The 15,411-nt window shown below is 32.1% G+C and overlaps 2 protein-coding genes across 2 annotated transcripts; both read left to right on the top strand.

The window, feature by feature from the left end:
• Positions 1–751: 751 nt before the first annotated feature.
• Positions 752–2,681, top strand: LOC145070671 (alpha/beta-Hydrolases superfamily protein). Its single transcript, XM_079017624.1, has 5 exons — positions 752–1,108; positions 1,378–1,616; positions 1,769–1,881; positions 1,957–2,097; positions 2,196–2,681. The coding sequence occupies exons 1-5, from the start codon at positions 856–858 to the stop codon at positions 2,446–2,448; spliced, it is 999 nt and encodes a 332-aa protein (XP_078873750.1). The 5' UTR covers positions 752–855; the 3' UTR covers positions 2,449–2,681.
• A 1,584-nt stretch (positions 2,682–4,265) lies between these two features.
• LOC145065539 (ubiquitin-ribosomal protein eL40 fusion protein) lies at positions 4,266–5,643 on the top strand. Its single transcript, XM_079012556.1, has 5 exons — positions 4,266–4,421; positions 4,509–4,595; positions 5,069–5,171; positions 5,297–5,363; positions 5,471–5,643. The coding sequence occupies exons 1-5, from the start codon at positions 4,319–4,321 to the stop codon at positions 5,495–5,497; spliced, it is 387 nt and encodes a 128-aa protein (XP_078868682.1). The 5' UTR covers positions 4,266–4,318; the 3' UTR covers positions 5,498–5,643.
• The last annotated feature ends 9,768 nt before the right edge of the window (positions 5,644–15,411 follow it).

The following is a 15,411-nucleotide window of genomic DNA, read 5'->3' as shown; positions in this document are numbered from 1 at the left end:
CGGTTTTTTCTGGCCGTGAAAATGGGGATGTCGCATTATATGTACGGAATCCTTGTAACATATACTACAACTTAGTTAAGATTAATCGTCTCTAAATAATTTTCCATCAAAAAGTCATTTTTGATGCTTATCGTCTCTAAATTGACTAGCCCTGATGTACGGGCGTTACAGTAACAAACTATTGCATTTGTTCTCATTTGATCTCTTTCTTATTTTTGTACATAATATATATCAAACTTGTTGTTTGTGTCTATCATAACACTTTGACCGACTAGAACAGATCGAAAGTCGGTCAGAATGGTTATGGTAAACACAAACAAGTTCGATGATATATTAAATACAAAAAAGGACCAAATGAAAACAAACACAATATTGAGGGGGTGTGTGGCTTAGTTTTTCATATGCTAAAAGAACTTTTAGTAAAAGATCAAAGCCAAAAAGATGTTTGGCAAAAGACTTTTAAAAACAACTTTTGGATTTTGGATAGAAGAAAAATCAACTTTTTTGAAAAGTTAGAAAAACGACTTTTGGTCTCTAAAAAACTAAGCCAAACACCCCCCTAAGTTATCTAAAATATCTAAAAGTCATTTTCCAAATAACTTTTTGTGACTTTTTGGAAAATGACTTTTAGCCTAAAAAACTAAGCTATACAGCCCATAAGTTATCTATAATATATCTAAAAGTAATTTTCCAAACATACAAATTATCCCGACCGGTAACATTCGTGTCTGTGAAATAGATACCAACATGCTCCGTTACCATGTAAAAGTCATTTTCCCCGCCCCTTATTAACGGGATTTATGTACCGGATTTATTAACCAGCAAGAAGGTAAAGCGAGGTCCAAGAACGCAACAATGGCGAGAGTCTTCAACAACAAACCCAGATTATTTACCGGATTTATTTACTCATGGAGATCGGTTCTCTTCCCTTCCACATCTACAAGGACGATCGAAACCCTAGCTTTCGAAGAGGCCCGCTCTCCCTCCCACAAACCCGTACCCGATTATTCTGCATTTGTTCTTCATGGCTTAATGGGATCTGCCAGAAATTGGCGATCTTTCTCTCGGAATCTGGCTTCTTCCCTCTCTACCTCCTCTCCACCTTCAGGTAATTTCACATCTATCCATCAGATTTAAAAAAAAAAATCCATACTTTGACTTCGATATTAAACATGGTAAAGCTAAACTTCAATTTCACATGAGATTTAAAATTTTCAAGGAAATAAAAACTGTGAAGTATGTTATATTTAATCATATGCAAATTACAGAAGGAAACAGAGTGTGATCTGTGAGCGTGTGTGTGTTGTGTATGTATCCTCTAACTAATACTATTTACTAATCATCTTGAAACGTCTCCAATTTCCTTGATATGTATAGACTGGAAGATGGTTCTTTTGGATTTGAGAAATCATGGTCGATCAGCTGGTTTATCTGGTTTAAATCCACCTCATGACATACCTAGTGCTGCTAATGATGTTGCTAATCTAGTGAAATCTCAAGGTTGGAGTTGGCCTGATGTTGTTTTAGGGCATTCCATGGGTGGCAAGGTGGCCTTACAGTATGCCATGAGCTGTGCCCGTGGTGATTATGGCACTTCAGCCAAGTTGCCCAAACAGGTATTTCCATACGAAACTTTCATCTGTCACCAATTCTTAAAGCTTGTATACGATTGCACAGGTCCTTATGGTTTTTGGGTATTTACAATTAAGTCCTTGTGGTTTTATCAATTGACAATAACTCACGGACACAAACACATGATGCAGAACAGTTGTGGGTACTGGATTCTGTTCCTGGGATAGTGAACCCTGAAGAAACTAGTGGCGAGGTGGAGAAAGTTCTAGAAACCTTGCAGGGTATATCAAAAACAATCCCATCACGCAAGTAAGTTTTTTTTTCTACTCATTAGTTATTTGATGTTCCATTTCATATTTACAATGTGAATGTTTTTGGGGACAGGTGGCTAGTGGATTACTTGATAAATCTAGGATTTTCAAAATCTTTGTCTGAATGGCTCGGCACCAATCTCAAAAAATCAGGTGAACATGAGACATGGGCTTTCGATCTTGATGGAATTATTCAGATGTTCGATTCATACAGGTATATTGTATCCAAGGTTAAAATAGTCAATTTGCTCCTTCAATCAAAGTTAAAATAAGCATTGATACAAGTAAGATTGAAATTTATTAACTTTTCAGGGAGATGGATTATTGGCCGCTTCTAGAACATCCGCCTAAAGGGATGGAGATAGTGATTGTGCGTGCGGAAAACAGTGACAGGTGGGACCCACATGTGACTCAGAGACTCGAAAGCCTTGATAAAAAGAGAGGCGATGAATCAGAGGGTAAAGTTTCAGTTGTGGTTCTTCCAAATTCTGGACATTGGGTTCATGTGGACAACCCAAAGGGACTTTTGGAGATTGTGATACCCAAAATGTCCTCTATTGTTTAAACCCAAAGGGTTTCTATATATGAACAATCAACAATCTCATCATATCTTTTGTTACATGATCTGTATTTGGTTTTAATCTAACTAAATAACTGAAATCATCAATCTGTGACAAAACGATGAGGGGGAACAATTTATTGAAGAGACAGACATGTTTGATTTAAATGTTCAACTATTTGGTACATGTATGTTCTTATGGGATTTGAATTCAATCATTGATTTTTTTTTGAGTTAAATGTTTGCTTGGTTTTAATATAGATATAGTTATTAGATATTTCAATCATATTGGCAAAACTTGCTACAAAAATCTCGGGTTGCTACATCAACCCTTGTTAAGAGAGATGCATGGTTTGTTGGTAGGGGTGTCAAAAAAACCCGAACCCGATTAACCCGACCCGAACCCGAATAAGGTAATTAGGGTCGGGTTTAATAGGGTTAGAACTCTTAATTGGGTTATTCGGGTTGACCCGAAACCCGAATTGTTTTGAAAAAATCAACCCTAAACCCGAAACCCGAATTATTATTAGGGTCGGGTTTAGGGTTGATTTTTTCAAAACAATTCGAGTTTCGGGTCAACCCGAATAACCCGATTAAGAATTTATTACCAAAACTTTTTTTACTGCCTTGAATGATATGAATTCAAGATCCCATGAGATTTTACAACTAATACATATTTCTTATTTAAACAAAACAAATTGTAAAATTACTATGTATAGAGATGTATAAAATGATATAACTTTCCTCTCTTCTTAGTGCAGTAAAGTTGTGTTGTAACAGTTTTACGAATTTTATTCACTGTTTACATTACTAATATAGTAAAAGAAACTCCAAAAATTCATATCGTATACCAACTTTACATTTTAAGTCCCTATACATGTGGATTATGTATTAAAATGGAACAACATAAATTCATCTTACATTTCAACTTCAACTCGACTAACCCGATTAACCCGACCCTACAAACCCAAACCCGGTTAACCCGAACCCGACTAACCAGTACCTTATTAGGGTCGGGTTTAGGGTGAATATTTTTTCTAGAAAAACCCGACCAACCCGATCCGTTTAACTCGAATCCCGATCAGGTTAACCCGATTAACAGCCCTATTTGTTGGTATCGTTTTTATTGGTATAAGTAGCAAATTTTATAAATAATCAAAAAATTATGTAACAAATATTGTGTGAAAGACCTGCAACTTTCTGCCTCGCCTAAACTTGAAGTTGTCATTTCAATTTGAAAAAATTAATTATCCTTGTATCTTTTGTTCATATTTGCCTACTTATTCATACATAATCACATGTAGTGGGTAAAAACATATAATCACATGTAGTAGGTAAAAAGATGAGTAGCAACAAAAGATATGAGAATATTTGATTTTTTTTTTCAGTTAATTATCTTCGAGCAACTTTCATAATACGCATATTGATTATCGATGTATTCCTTGTTTTGTACTCTCTATATAGATAAACATCATGTTTGGATGTAAAATGGTTGAGTAGTTTCAATATTTTCTTGGAAACATAGCTTATGTACATATTTAGTATGATAAAAAAATGTTTAACTCTATATAACGTAGCTAAGATATTTTGTAAAATATTATTGAATTGACTTTAACTTAACATTCATAATAAATATATATGGTATCATTTTACTAGGTTCGTTTTATTATCGTTACTCTATAGGGAGACGAATATTTAAATTTTATGGAGAAATTATAGGTGATATTTTGAGAAAAATGTTTTTCGATAAAGAATTAAAAAAGATTGGGCCAGTGGGCCTAATATAGCCCAGCTCAGAACCCTAATCGCGAAACATGAATATAAAGAATATCATGTCCCTGAACCTTCACTAGCGTCGGCGCCGAGAGATACAAAGATGCAGATCTTCGTGAAAACCCTAACCGGGAAAACCATAACCCTCGAGGTTGAGAGCAGTGACACCATCGACAATGTAAAGGCAAAGATTCAGGACAAGGAAGGTATGATGTTTGCCGATATATTTAATTTGAACTCGAGGATTGAGATCGTCTATAAGCAAAACGCGATTGAATGATTTTGTATCGTAGGTATTCCACCGGATCAGCAGAGGTTGATCTTTGCCGGAAAGCAACTTGAAGATGGTCGAACTCTTGCAGATTACAACATCCAGAAAGGTTTTACTCTTGTCTGTTCATTGAAACTAACAATTTATGTCGATTTAATGAATTAAACCGTAATTGATGACGTATTACAGAATGACTGTTTAGAAGCATGGTATGTTCTCATTTATTGGAAATATAGTCATTGCTTGACTTCATGTTAATATGTTCAAGTTTCTGAACATCATTTGATTAACTAAAATTCTCATTGCCATACCTTTTCATTCGATATTAGTAATGGTCTAGTATCATCTTCCGACTATACCTTTTTGTTTATATTCATTCGTTTAGGCTAAGATGTTATAATTAGGATGCTCAGTGGATCGTCACCAAGAGATTCCCTTTGAATTCTTATTGTCTTTTTCATTACTTGCATTGTATGTAGAAACAGTACTGGAATTGCATAAGAACTATCACATTTACAAATTCAGATTTAATGCTATTAAATTATACCACATTTAAAATGCAATCCTGAAATGTTTGTACAGAGTCCACTCTTCATTTGGTGTTGAGGCTGAGGGGAGGAATCATCGAGCCCTCTTTGATGGCATTGGCAAGGAAATACAATCAAGACAAAACTATATGTCGCAAGTGAGTTGTTCTTCAAAAACCTATATCCATTTTATATAATGTTTTTTCCAATCTTTACTTTGCGTTTTATTTGGTGTTATAAGATTTATTGATCACACTGTATGGGCTTAATGGTTTCCTTTTAGGTGTTATGCTCGTCTGCACCCAAGGGCTGTGAACTGCAGGAAGAAGAAGTGTGGCCACAGCAACCAGGTATAAATTAAATTTTCCCTTCAATTTTTTCATAAATTGCTTTTTGTTGTGTTGAATTTCCATGTTGATTGGAAAAATCTTCTTTTCTTTCTTCTTTGTGGTTGCAGCTAAGGCCGAAGAAGAAGATTAAGTAGACAGTTGTTGTCGGTGTTGGAAGATGATCATTTTGGTTAATTCTAGAAGGCTGTTTTTTGTTTTTGAGTAATTTTCTTTATTAACATTTTAAAGTAAACTTGATGGGTCGTCTGTTTAATTCAAAGAAGCACTATTGGTCCTTTTACATTATTGTCTCTTACATCTACTTGTTTTTTGAAATATTTTTAAGCAAGACCATAAGAACAAGTTAATAAGGATGCTTTCTCTTCTCAATCTGGATTTTAGGATATCAATTTCTGGGTTTTGACATTTCCGACCCCTTCTTCATCTTAAAAAAAATGGATCCTTGAAATGAAATAAATTACTATAAAATGACATAAGGCATAATAGTTTAGTTAATCTATAGCAACATACTTTCTATTGAAAGCCACAATAGCTATAAGATGACATAATGTTTTTTTTTTCCTATTTATCCAGAAATAATAATAATAGAGTATGATAACTATTATATTTATTAATAGTTTGAAAGTGAGAGAATAAACATCCTTGTCAATAATTATTCTCAAATTCAGTAAGTCATGAAATACCAATATCCCTTCCAAATAATTACATCACACTGAAAAACACACAAAAAAAGTTAAAAGGATAGTCTTGATGTTAAACAATGTATTTATAACATATCAGAGCAAAAACTACATGCATTTGAATATTAGCTTAATATAATATTTTGTCATTTTTCTAACTTTTAAGATTATAAGCTGTTTAGAATATTAGCCTAACAAAAATTACAGTACTGTGTTGGAAAATGGTCATTTTACTGGGTGTAAAGGGATCCATTTGTGGCATGTGGGAATAGAAATGTTATAGAACTTTCTGCTTACTATTTTAACAGAAAGGGTTAATTATATATGAAATATGTCCCTCTTTTATAGCATATATGTTTATTCTGTTGTTCCAAATCTAATATTTTTTTATTAATGACTAGTTTAGTTTTTGTTTGTGTCATGTCTTATAAACATGACGAAAAAGGGCTATTTTTTTAAAGTATAACGCCATTCCCTTTTTTTTGTCTTAAGTATAATGCTATTATGGGCTTAGTTTGCTACCAGTTTTGACATTTTTTAAAGTATATTGCCATTCTTTTTAGTTTTTAAAAGAATAATGCTATTATGGGCTTAACATCTTTTAAAAAATGTCATTTTATTTTTTATTTTTTGAAGTATAATTTTATTATGGGCTTAGTTTGCTAACGATTCTAACATTTTTTAAAGTACAATGACATTTCCTTTTAGTTTTTTTAAACTACTGCATATAATCTCTTCAATCATTTTATTAAAAAAGTTCGATTTTTTAAAGTATAATGTCTATTCCGATTCACAGATTTGTAGAAAATTAGTGATTGGTTGATTTGAAGTTGTCAAAATAATCAGGTTAAATTGTAAAAAAACCATTGCTTTTGAAGTTTAACCAACTTATCATTTATGTTTTTAACCAACCAATTCTGACATTTTTTTAAAGTACAATGCCACTTTTCCAAATGATCAAATTTCCCCTCTTTCCCTGTTTAATTATGATACAGTTTTGTAAAATCTGAACTTTATTTTCTTTATTTTATTTTGAAATTATATTATACCTTTGGTAATTTGGTCCCATGGTGAACCATGGGTCACTTTTTTTTTGATGGGTTTTATTTTGGAGTGGGGATTGTCGTTCTATTTTTTTGATGTAAAAGTGGCTAATATGGAAATTTTTTTATGTCAAAATGCTCCAATAAACATGTCAAAATGGAAAAAGAATATGTAGTTAGAAAAGACCAAAAATATGCAAGTTGGCTGTTTAGTTTTTGTTGTCAAAGTGGTTACTCTTTGCTATTAAAATGATCCTTTTTGTCGTTCGTTGGCTGTGAAAAAAAGTCTTTTTTTGTTGTATAAATGTTATTTGTTTGTGTTGAGCATTGCTTTTTCTGCGTAATAAAAAAAATGCAAGTTGAATGGTTTAATCTATTCTAAAAGAATAAAAAAACATGGTTTTTAACTTTTTATATTGGTGTTTGTTTTAGTTTAAATATGTTTGGTTTTTGATCAATTAGGAAAAAGTATGTTACTTTTTCGTTTTTTTTAAGTCTAAGTGTTTTTAAGGAAAAAAAGAGCACAAATTGATCAACCACTGACCTCTATGTTTTACGACTCTTTCATTACACCAAAAACTAAAACTATAGGTTGGCAATGGCTGTTTAGCTTCTATTCATGTAATTAAGAAAATACCAAATATATTGCTAATAAATAAGTGACACATATACATTTGACTTTACAAGTCAAATGTATAAAAGATATGGATGTAAGCCAAAAAGGATACTCAGAAGAATGTTTTCTTGCTTTGGATGTAATTCCATGAACTATTTTCATTGACTTCACTTTGACCATGACCCTATATTAAAAAAGTCAACTTATAATCTAACAAACTATAAATATTTTTAAGAACAAATAAAAGGTCAAGGTAAATAGAGCGTACTTGAAATCTTCACATATTAGTAACTAGGTGTGAGACCCGTGTAATACATAAGTTTTATTTTTTAAAAAATAATATATTTTGTTAAGCATTACATAATAATTTACAAAACTGAATTTGAAAAAAATATCAATATTAGCTGTGAATGAACCAATCTTTGCAAGGTTTATGCAAATTATTGTAAATTCAAAAGAGATTGGCCGAAAATTATGTTTTTCAATTAAGAAAGTTGATTTGAATTTAAATTGAATTTAATACATTAATTGACAAATTACGTGAGAATTTATGGAGACATTTAAGTTTTTTTTTTTAATTGTATTTTTAGATTATATTTTTTTATAATTTGATAAAAAAGCCAAAAAACCACAATTTGCCAAGTGGATTTAAATAAAATTGAAAAAATTAAAAAAAATATCATATGACATATTGAATTAGATGATAACATGTGGTAAAAAACCTTTAGCTAGGAAAAAAAAGGTAAAAATTCACATTGCAAACAAGTGTAGTTACTTCATGCTATTATTATTTGTTCTAACTCTAAACCGGATAATCCAAACACCCTTTCACTGTCATATTGTCTTTACATTAACGATATAGAATGCATATTAAATTGTAATAATAATTATATTGTGGCATAAATTTATACAGATTTGGTCCTTATATAGATAATATATTACAATAATGGTCCATGTTGCATAAATTTTTATAGAAATGTTCCTTACATAAATAATCTGTTACAGTAAAGGTCCTTGTGGCATAAATTTTTATATACGAACGGTCCTTATATCAAAATATGTTACAGTAATGGTTGTTGTGCCAAGAATTTGTTACAAAAATGGTCCCTATATTAATTATTTGTTACAAAAATGGTCATTGTGTGAAGAATCTCCTTAATTTTGCTTCATTTTCTATGTTTTTTTTGTTGTTTTGATCATATAATTAGTCTTTAGCAAATAATATAAGTTTTCGTATGTATGATTGCAATTTTAACAGATGGGGTGATTAATATATGAATTATATAATCTTTGCATGGCGTTTTAGTTGAATTTATAGCAATTTATGTTGATTAATGACTAATATGGTTGTTCCCAATATAATTTCTTTGGAGGAAAGCTAAGATATCCTTCATGTTGAAAAGAATCCATGGATTACTACAATCATAGAGTAGGCTATTGATATATGATAAATGTATGTTAAAATATACTCCAATAGTTAGTTGCTAATCACAATAGTTAGTTTCAAGTTTACTTTTTTAGAAACTGATTTTCCTTTTGGAATAATTATAGAGTATGTTAAAAGTTGATGAAATTTTGATTTCCATTTCAGTAAATTATAGACTATGCTTAATAACTGTGTTGACTATATATGAAGATTAAAATTAACAAGCAGCAGTGCAACACACATGTACGTCAATCCGAAAATACCAGAAACGCAAACACTCATTGCAATGTATGTTATACTCTTACTACCAATCTTAACCATAGTTGACCAAACTAAAAAACAACCAAGTAGTGCACTACATATATTCACTGACAATGGTTTCCATAATTACAGATTTCGACCCAATGTCACTAAAAAACAACACCGGTTATGATAAGTACTACCTTACAACGCTTGAAAACCTCAGAATACTCTCATATAGTGGTAAAATGTTTTATTTTTGTATAATACTACAATTTCATACTTAAGAGTAACTAATATAATTCTACAACATGTTCAAGGACAAAGTATATGCTTTCAAGACCACAATATCTGATTTCACATTCAAAGATGTTTGCAGTGACGGAGCTCAATAGGGGCCAGGAGGGGCCATGGCCCCCCTGCTTTTAAGCTTCATAATACCCTTATATATTGTTTATTTTGGGATAAATGCAATAATAGCTCAAATGGATAATTAGACCCCCTCTGTTATTATAAAAACCCAGCTACATGAACTTAGAATGTAGATAAGTAGATAACCATATAACTAAACTTCCGAGAATCAGTAATAAAATCTAATACCACCTTGATGGTTAGGAAATTAACAAACTAAAAAAATCATCTTTTAAATCCTATAAAAAGGTAAAATAATCAGATTTACATAATTCTTAACTCAAACTTTAAGCTTAAGAAATAAAAAATAAATAAAAAAAAACAGCAAATATTTCAGCCATCGGAAAAGTCAAATCTCACCGGAAATAACGTCACCATCACCGGCCTAACTATATCTCCTCCACTGGTATCAGTCATTAGATTGTCGCATTCTCTGTGTGTGCGTGCGCTCTCTCATATCTGCCTACCTCAAGCATCTTCCTGCCTCGCCAGACTGCTAGATCTGAACTCCGTTGTGCCTCTGTTGGCTTCTCGGCTGCTGCTCTCTGTCTCCAATATCCTCTTCGTGGGAGTAAGCTTTAACATTTCTTCATTTCTCTCTTTTCCTCTCTTTTTTTTTTCTTTTTTTTCTCTCTCAAGTCAATATAAGCTAACATATATGGGATTGTGTGAAAATATTGATATGTGATAGTGTGATATCCCCAATTTCACAGCCAGAAAAGACCGATTTCGTTTATGCTTTTTAAAATAAAATCAGAGTAATCATTTGATTAAAAGTGTTGTGGAATTTGTTCCCAAAACCAAACATGATAAAAAATTATCAAAACCTTTCTTTAAGAAATATATATTTTTATTTCATAACAAAACCTCGGGATGTCATGTTCCGATACAGATCAAAAGCATAAACAAGACATTATAAGCCTTATACAGTTATTTACAACTACTGGCCTATAATCCAAAATCACTCATCATCATCATCCGACTATGCTCGGAGTCCACTACCTGTAATATAAAAAGCTGAGTGGGTCAGGCTTGGAAGCCTGATGAGCATATAGGGTTTTCAACCCACAATAAATAATAAACTCTTTAAGTTTATCAATCAACAAATAATTTATTAATTTCATCCACCTAAAACAACCCTATTTACCCATACCTGTTATCCTTACCTTACGTCCCTAAAACAACTATCACACGGGACCTAGCCTAAGGATTTTCATTAGGGGTGACAACTTTGCTTCGGGGGTTCCTCAACAATTATGTCAAATAAGGCAACCTACATGGTGACAACACTGCTTTCCTCAACAATTTATGTCAAACAAGACAACCTAACACAAAACGACCAATAAAGTGACAACATTGCTGTCTTCAGCAATTTATGTCAAATAAGGTAAACACCGGGGTGACAACATTGCTTTTCCCTTAGCAATTTATGTCAAATAAACAACCAAAATAGGTGACAACATTGCTTTCTTCAACAATTTATGTCAAATAAGACCACCTGACATAAAACAATCAGTATGGTGACAACATTGCTTTCCCTCAGCAATTTATGTCAAACAAAACAAACACCTGGATGACAACATTGTTTTCCCTCAACAATTTATGTCAAATAGGCACGAAGTCACATCGTCGCCAAGGTTTATACAACAAGCACTAACTCCATAGTTGCCAACATACTAAATCCATAGCTACCAACGTACATCTATACTGTACTAAATTCATAGCTACCAACGTACATCTATACTATACTAAATTCATAGCTACCAAAGTACATCTATACTGTACTTCTATCCCTCATACTTTATCTACCCATATTTACCCAACATATTTGAAGATAAAATATATATACATTTTAAATCATTTTAAACATGTATAAAACATTCATTTAACACCATCTCGAATAAACAAACAACATATATACACATAACACATATTTTTATATAAAATACTTCATATCTATGTGTAAGATGAAACTGACTACACACTCACTTGATTTAATGAAAACCGGGCAACAATTCGTTTCCTAAAACGATCGTTTCTAATAAAACCGAGAGTTTTATTGAGAAACCGGGCTCTGCAAAAGTCGGGCTTCGAAACCGAAAAAATAAATTTTCCGGGCTTTACGGGCTCTTCGTGGCGTATTACGGGCTTTGAAATAAGTACCAAGGCTTCGGGGGATATTAATATGAAAGAAATATGAGATTTAGGGTGAAAAATGGCAAATTTCCAAAGTTACCCGGGAGGTTTCGCATGGCTGCTATTTATAGGGGAGGAGGACCGAAGGCTCGGATCCGAACCGAGAAGAGGATGGCACGCGTCTGCGAGGCTCGGACCAGGTGGCTACTTCAGCGAGGCTCGAACTGGTCAGCTGCGAGCTTCGGATTGGTCAGCAGCCTCGGTCCAATGAGAAGAGTCCACGTATGCGAAGGGGTGTCCGAGGAGCATCCGCGGGGTGTCTCATGCAAGCCTGTCCGAATGCGAGTGGACCGCGGACTTGGTCCAATCAGAAGACGACACGCGAAGCTCGGTCCTATCAGGAGGTGCCACGTGGAGGCCTCACATGCGAGGGATGACGTGTCCGAGGTGTCTCAGCGAAATTTCTCGGTTTTGGGGATTTTTCTTGTTTTTCGCGCAAAAACTTCTAAAATCCATAACTTTCGCATACGAGCTCCGTTTTTGATGTTCTTTATATGCACGCGTAGCTAAAATTACGCTCTACAACTTTCGTTTAGAATTCGCCAGCTAATTTTGAATTTAAATTTTATATTATTATTTTTAACAGACCGGGACAGGAAATCCGTTAAAAATTCATAACTTCTTTATCCGACGTCCGTTTTCGTCAGACTTTTTACCGTTGTGCTCCTAATGACGAGACCTTCAATTCTCGTTTAGGTTGTGTCGGCTAAAAATCGCTCGATCTAAAATTCGAGTTTTTAGTTGTCTACTGCTAAACTGAAATTTCGAAAAATCATAACTTCCTCATACGAAGTCAGATTTGAGCGTTCTTTTTATCGAACTCCTCAGTTTAACGAATACTACGACTTTCGTTTAGATTACTAAGGCTAAAAAGTAGTATATCAAAAAGTCACTTTTTAAGACATTCGGCACCGTGCCGGTTTTGTCGCGAAACTTCGACAGGTCATAACTTCTTCGTTATAACTCGGATTTCGGCATTCTTTATATCCCCGAAATCCTTGTTTCGACCACTACAACTTTATGTAAAGATATCGGACTTATTTCACACTTTAAATTTTGACGCTTATTTTTATTTTTAATTAATTAAGCCCTAATAATTAAGCATAAAACACATAATTCAATAAAATTCACATAATTCCTTTTCATTTCTTCTAAATGAGTTACAAAGGTTAACCTAGACCATTATGTCAATATTAATGCCTAGCCTAGAAACACAGGCGTTACAAATAGTATGATACAGACTAATCTCAAAAAACTGACAATTATTTAATATTTATTTTTTATTTGTTGAGAAATTACTTAATGTATTTGTATTTTACTAGTGTAAAAGCAATTGGAAGTTGGAACACCAGAAACAAATGTGTATCATGATTGTTATTTTATTTAGAATACAATGTAATCAATTAAATAAATTTAAAGAACTTCTATATTTATCGAAACTTAGTTGGCTAAAATATATTTCTTAGTTGTCAGTAATTTTTTTTAATGTAGTACATATATCAACAGGTAAAAACAATCAAATATCATTATACTATTTAATCCAGATTTCGAAAAGCCACTAAAGATAATTTTGAACCAAATTTTTCTAGTTTATATAGTTTTTATTTTGAGGCATGATTTCGGCCCCCCTAAATATAAGGCTTGTGTTCCGCCCCTGGATGTTTGGTATCATTTTATATACATACAAATATGGAAATTATTTAATATCTATCTTTATTTAATTAAATAATTATTTAATTTTACTAAATTCCTATTGGTGAATTGTAGCACATAATAAATGTCAGAAAACAAGAATGAAAGAAACAATATTTTTAAAAAAAATTACTTTTTGTCTGCTAAGAATTATTACAAGGCCCAATTGATTCAACAATTAGATTATTGGAGTTATCGCGTGATATATATATATATATAATATATATATATATATATATATATATATATATATATATATATATATATATATAGACACACACACACAATAATAAATGAAGATTTTTTGTTACGTGGCATACTCTCATTCACTTTGTTACGTGACATTCAATTTGTCAAATATCATTTTATGATTATTTTGAATTAATTTTTTTTTCTACATGTCATTTTATGGGTTTTCCTATTTTATTAAATTCTACATAATATATTAATATAATAATTATAATAAATATAGTAATAAATGAATATCAATTTTATTAATGGACTTAACTTCTAATTTCAAAATTCCCAAATTAAAGTTCATTTATTTATTTATTTAAATATAAAAGATACAAAATATTTCAATTTTAATAATTCGTTATTTTTCTTATTTTCTTGTAAATCTAAAGTTCTCAAATCTTTAGACCCTTATATTTACCTATTTGATTTGTTTTTTGTTTTTTTTAATTAATCCATTTAATACATGGAAATTGAACTTAGGGTTTCTTGTTTATAGTGATTTCAAATTTCAGATAGTTTTTCGATTTGGAACAAAGAACACACGTAATCCTTTAGGGGTTTGTTTGTTCATCGATTTTTGTTGGTTGTGTGTGTGTCATCAACCTCGATAAACCTACATCTACAATTTAGGCTTTGTTTGCTCTTCGAGTAACAAGTTGATTTGATTTTTATATTTTCGTTAGATTTGATGATAGTGATTAACTGTAGTGGTTGTTAAAGGTGAACATATGTATCGGGGGTTGGTGATGGCGGTTGTTGGAGGTGGATAGGGGTACCGGTAGTTAGTGGTTGTTCGATTTTTTGATTAAGGAAGGGTATGTTGTCGGTGATATTGGTCGGATGTAGAGCTCGATGATATTAGTCAGAGGCGGCGACCGATTATGTGGTGTGGACTAGTGCTACTATTCGTGGCAGGTGATGGATTGATAGTTCAAGGTTTGATATGGTTGAAATGGTGAAGGGGATGCCTTAGAGGATGTGTCCCATCTTATGAATGAACAAGATTTTTAATAAAAAATAACAAATTAAAAAGGAAATAAATAAGGGTAATTTAGTCATTTTATGCCTACGAGGGACCCATCGTGCAACAAAAATACATCTTAGGGATCATCTGAATTAAAAACAAAAATTTAGAGACCAAACGTGCAAATTATCCCAAACAACATGGGCCATTCATATAATTTACTTTAAAATATATTTGTCTAACGAATTAAATAGAAAGATTAATATATAATAAGGTGAAAATTACCAAAAACTATTTATTTAAATTAACTTATTTAAGTTAATAATTAATTTTAATTCTTTTCTATCCAAAACAAAATGCTTATTAACAACCTTAAACCTAATAAATTAATAAGTCCCTTAAATACACAATTCCAAACGTGCCTAAATATATTCACACCAATTATTTGAGAAAAAAAATGTGGATAACATAAAAATAAAAAGAGCAAAGGCCAGTGGGCCTAGAATAACCCAACTCAGTACCCTAATCGCGAAACATGAATAT

Source organism: Lactuca serriola, chromosome 8 (assembly GCF_051521515.1).
Source record: "Lactuca serriola cultivar US96UC23 chromosome 8, Lser_US96UC23_V15, whole genome shotgun sequence".
Lineage (NCBI taxonomy): Eukaryota > Viridiplantae > Streptophyta > Magnoliopsida > Asterales > Asteraceae > Lactuca > Lactuca serriola.
This window is presented reverse-complemented; position numbering and strand designations above follow the sequence as displayed.

Excerpts from the sequence above, each read along its gene's own strand:
- LOC145065539 (XM_079012556.1), top strand. The coding sequence starts at position 4,319 with ATGCAGATCTTCGTGAAAACCCTAACCGGGAAAACCATAACCCTCGAG. Across the intron at positions 4,596-5,068 it reads AGATTACAACATCCAGAAAG|AGTCCACTCTTCATTTGGTG; the intron begins GTTTTACTCTTG and ends ATGTTTGTACAG. Across the intron at positions 5,172-5,296 it reads GACAAAACTATATGTCGCAA|GTGTTATGCTCGTCTGCACC; the intron begins GTGAGTTGTTCT and ends GTTTCCTTTTAG.
- LOC145070671 (XM_079017624.1), top strand. The coding sequence starts at position 856 with ATGGCGAGAGTCTTCAACAACAAACCCAGATTATTTACCGGATTTATT. Across the intron at positions 1,109-1,377 it reads TACCTCCTCTCCACCTTCAG|ACTGGAAGATGGTTCTTTTG; the intron begins GTAATTTCACAT and ends TGATATGTATAG. Across the intron at positions 1,617-1,768 it reads CAGCCAAGTTGCCCAAACAG|TTGTGGGTACTGGATTCTGT; the intron begins GTATTTCCATAC and ends GATGCAGAACAG.